At 50.0% G+C, this 5,000-nt stretch overlaps 1 protein-coding gene across 1 annotated transcript in view; it reads left to right on the top strand.

The window, feature by feature from the left end:
- itfg1 (integrin alpha FG-GAP repeat containing 1) overlaps positions 1 to 5,000 on the top strand; it is a 63,608-nt gene that overhangs the window by 40,962 nt on the left and 17,646 nt on the right. Inside the window, exon 8 of the mRNA XM_062471817.1 lies at positions 3,681 to 3,730. Within this exon, the coding sequence (XP_062327801.1) occupies positions 3,681 to 3,730 (50 nt within the window). The remainder of the gene's footprint in view (positions 1 to 3,680; positions 3,731 to 5,000) is intronic.

Raw genomic sequence — 5,000 nt, 5'->3', positions numbered from 1 at the left:
GCGGAGGATTGACTGGTGAAGAGCTTCTCTCAGATGAGGTTCTGACGTGTGTGTGTGTGGTGTGTATGTGGCGTGTGTGCAGGCGCATGCGTGTGTGATGTTTGAGCAGAATGAAGGACAGCTCACAGCTTAATGACATTCATCTGATGAGACTCATCAGAGGGGGCTTCAAACACTGTCTGAAAGGAGAGTGACGTGTCACACACACACACACTTCCGGCCCTCACACACAGAACGGCACACACTATTTGTGCATACAGTCGAAGGCCATCTTTCAAGGAGTTACTGCTGAATTGCTGCAGGCTGAAGTATGAAAAGAGAACATGGAATGGTGTGTTCTCCTGGGTGTGTGTGTGTGTGTGTGTCATCTGTCAGCCATCCAGCCGGAGGTCAGCAGTGTAGCCAACTGGTCCAGCACACCAGATTAGGCCCTTAAGAGTCGATGTCGAGGCGTTGCCCCCGGCGACCACTTAACTGTCAGAGCACTCAGCCGACACCCCATTGGCTGTCGTTCTGAGCTCAAGGGCATGTTGACGCGCTGACATGACATGTGCCGTCGTCATCACCCGACTTTTGACATGCGCACACACACACACACACACTCACCCTGACTGTGACGTCACCCGTCTGGCCTCGATGTTCCGTCATTGCATGTGACGCGGCTGCCGTTTCCATGGACCCCTGTGGGCACAAGTCTTTTTATAGCCGTGCTGACGAAGATTGGGAGAGACGGGCAGACGGGCCCAGCGCACAGACAGGCGAGCAGGGAGACGGGCAGACGGGCCCAGCGCACAGACAGGCGAGCAGGGAGACGGGCCCAGCGCACAGACAGGCGAGCGGGGAGACGGGCCCAGCGCACAGACAGGCGAGCGGGGAGACGGGCCCAGCGCACAGACAGGCGAGCGGGGAGACGGGCCCAGCGCACAGACAGGCGAGCGGGGAGACGGGCAGACGCAACGATACGAAGACACGCACATGCACACAGACAGGCAGCCCACGCGTACTCCCTGTGTGTCCTCTAAGGCAGTGCTGGGTCGGGCTCTCACTGCACTTTGTGTCGATGGGGAACAAGTGTCAAGAGTTCGCAGGTTGTTATTATGCTCTGATGAGCAGGACCGTTGCTGCAAGGAAACATCTCTCATACACCCACACACACACACACCAGTCCACGGACACACACACACATCAGCATGCAGGCGCACACACTCAGGAGGAAACGGCTTACTGTACCAGTTTACCAGCTTCCTGGTGCCTTCCTTGGGGGTGTTTACTGATGGCCCGGTGACATCTACGTAAAGCCCAGACAAGCTGCGCCTCTTCACTGGCTTTCCGCTTTAGCGGCGTGTGAATGCGTGTGAAGCGTGGGTTTACTCACACACATTACACACCCCGTAGGCCACCAGGGGGAGGCGAGGGAATTAGCAGAGCTGGAATGTTGTCGGACACCTGCTGACGCGCACCCTCTGGGCCACTTAGTGCAGTCTGATGCACAGACCCCGTCTCGCACATACACTCACGCACATACCGCGCATGGTTGTGATGTATACAACCTGACAGATGCACACACACGCACACACTGACGGACATGAGGGACCGAGGAGCACATATATTGTAGACTGACAGCATTTCAGCAGGTCAGTGCAGGAGAGAGCTGGATAGCTGACATCAGTCATCAGCCTCGTCTCACCTCAGCCTGGCAAATATCTGCTGTGTGGGTGCATGCGTGTGTGTGTGTGTGATGTGAGAGTGTATGAGGGAGTTGGTCTTGTTCTCCTGGACGTGTATGTGTGGAGCTGTGGGAAGGGTTAGAAGTAGGAAACATGAGGATGAGTGCAGCAGTCTGGGTTCTCGGAAATAAAACAAGGCTGGGATTGGTCTTTGTGAAGCAATGTCTTTTCATTTTCGAGCTACACCTTCAGACACACACACACACACCCTGAGACACGCACACACACACACTCACACACTCACTCACACACTCCCAGCCTCATCTACTTCCTGGAGCGGTGGCATGACCAGTGAGCTGTGAAGGACACGCTATGCATGGCACAGTAGCTCTCTCTCTCTCTCTCTCTCTCTCTCTCTATGCCTCTCTATGCCTCGCTCCATCTCTCTTCCATCACATGTTCTCTGTCTCTCTACCCTCACTTCCTTTCTCTCTCTTTCTGACCCCTCTCCTCCACCATCCCTCACTCTCTCCCCTTTCATTTCTCACTCCCTCTCTCTTCCACTCTCTCTACACCACCACCACTACACTACACTACCCTGTACACCAGGGACACGTTTATAAAGTGCCTGTGTCACCCCATTGATTGGATAGACTCATTTTTCGAACAATTGAACTACATATCACAGCTCCCCCAGGTCCAATAACACCCCAGCTCCAGATCAGCTCTAGTGCAGTACAGTGGACCTATGGGACATGAACCGTGTCTGTTGCAATGGATCGTGATGGAACTGTACGCTGTGAGCTTTCTCAACCCCCTATGAAGGAACACATGACTCAGCTGTTACAGCGCTACAGAGGGGGAATGTAATGGCATTTTAGGATGTGTGTCAAACTAATGTGTCTGAAATAAGGTTTGAATGATAAGCTTCTGTGTTCGTTTATAAGATACAGTTGTCGCTGTTCCAGGAAGGAGAGATAATTAAGTTGAGTTCAAAGGATTGTAAAGTGTTAGCAATGTTGGGGGATTGTTTATAGTAGGTCGTCTGGAGGCATGGAGTCAGAGGTGACTTGATGGTTAATGAGTTTTATGACGCCCTGACTGCAGGAGAAGTCACCTGGGAGGAAGGAGCTTGGGGACACCGGGTCCTGAGGCTGTTGTTTCAGCTGTCACTGTTTTGTGTGGGAAGGACTTGTATTGATTGATTGTTGCATAGAAAGGACCAGATGTTGGGTACTATATAAGACTGTAAGTAAAGTGTGTTCGTCACCCCTCTGCCGATCGACCTTAGTAATATGTGTCCTCCGGTATGACTGGTCCCAGAGCGTTCTGTTTAGTAATGTACTGGACAGAATAAAGAATTAGTATTAATCCGGCATCTTGACCATGATCCGCTGTGAACCCTCGGCTTGGCAAAGACCCATCCAGCTCCTAGCTCAACCCCATCTTCCAACACAGGGCGTGTCGTCTAATCCCTATGACATATCGATCTAGTCTCCTTCCTCCCCACAGCTAACGTGTTAGCTCTGATCCTGCCGTTTGGCCAACCTCACTACCTCCAGGCCCCTCCCTGTGACTTATTGATCTACAGTGTCTTCGGTTTGTTGATGATATAAGTTTGGAGCTGGTTGTAAGTCGGCCCTAGCATCAGTATTCTCCTCCACTGCTCTTTCCAGTGATGAAAGCAAGCCCTTTTTAACACGGCCCACAGTGATCGTATCGACCAAATCAGACAAAAGAGACACAGGCTCAAAAAAACAGACTGTTAGAGGTCAGGTGGCAACACGCTCACGCTCGCACGTCATCCCCTTTCTTCAATTTGTACTGATTTTTCCCCTCTTCCTTTCAGCATTTATCTTTAAAGAGTGAGCCTGTAGGAGAGTTCTGTTAAGCCTGAAATAGATGCTCAAGTGGTCTCTATTAATACTGAAAACAAGGCCATTTGGCTATGTGACTGTATATTGTGTGTGTATAAGGTCACAGTAACCAAACTTCTCCCTTCCTCCTCCACAGTACTCAGCGGCCTCTGCTTAGGTTCCAACGACTGTCCTCAGAAAGTCAAGGTACGAAACTGAGTCATCTCCCCCTGTCTCTCTCTCTGTGTCTCGCTCCGTCTCTCGCTCCATCTCTCTCTACCTCTCTCTCTCTACCTATCTACCTCTCTCTTTCTGTCTACCTCTCTGTCCCTCTCTCCATTTTTCTCTCCCTTCCTCAATCTCTCTCTCTATATATATCTCTCTCCCTTCCTCTCTCTCCTTCCCTTTCTTCTTCTCTCTCTCTGTGTGGCTCTGTGATCATCAGAGCCAGTGACAGACTGGGTATTGGAGCTGTCGCTGTGGTGACATCCGCTCTAGTAGTCCTATTGTCATAGTGACAGGAACTGCTGTGGTTCTGTTGTCATAGTGACAGGTGTGGTTCTTGGCCTGTTGTCATAGTGACAGACGTGGTTCTCGTCCTGGTGTAGAGCTACCTTGTTAGTGAGTCCTGGTGGTTGTTTTCCAGGTTGTTAGTGTTGTTGTTGTTGTGGTTTATAAGTGTGCATACCTGTGTGTGTGTGTGTGTGTGTGTGTGTGTGTGTGTGTGTGTGTGTGTGTGTGTGTGTGTGTCTGTGATGGATGAAAGCAACTTTTAGAACTGTGGCCTGTTTATTTTCTGTCCTCCTCCTTAAACGTCTCAAATCTATCACTCCTCGCTACCTCTTACCTCTGCCCCCACCTCTCTGCCCTCCTTTATCAAGCTCTTCCATCATCCCTGCTCTCCTGTCTTCCCTTGTTTTTTTTATTTCTGGTCACTTGAAGTCAATTCCTCAATCACAATATATATATTCTTCTCTATCTGTCTGTGTCCTGTATCTAACTGTGTCCTGTATCTAACTGTGTCCTGTATCTAACTGTGTCCTGTATCTAACTGTGTCCTGTATCTGACTGTGTCCTGTATCTAACTGTGTCCTGTATCTAACTGTGTCCTGTATCTAACTGTGTCCTGTATCTAACTGTGTCCTGTATCTACCTGTGTCCTGTATCTAACTGTGTCCTGTATCTAACTGTGTCCTGTATCTACCTGTGTCCTGTATCTACCTGTGTCCTGTATCTAACTGTGTCCTGTATCTACCTGTGTCCTGTATCTAACTGTCCTGTATCTACCTGTGTCCTGTATCTACCTGTGTCCTGTATCTAACTGTGTCCTGTATCCTGTATCTAACTGTCCTGTATCTACCTGTGTCCTGTATCTAACTGTTCTGTATCTACCTGTGTCCTGTATCTAACTGAGTCCTGTATCTAACTGTCCTGTATCTACCTGTGTTCTGTATCTACCTGTGTCCTGTATCTAACT

Source organism: Osmerus eperlanus, chromosome 10, assembly GCF_963692335.1.
Source record: "Osmerus eperlanus chromosome 10, fOsmEpe2.1, whole genome shotgun sequence".
Taxonomy (NCBI): Eukaryota; Metazoa; Chordata; class Actinopteri; order Osmeriformes; family Osmeridae; genus Osmerus; species Osmerus eperlanus.
Note: the sequence above shows the minus strand (reverse complement) of the source record. Positions and strands in the feature narration are given on the sequence as shown.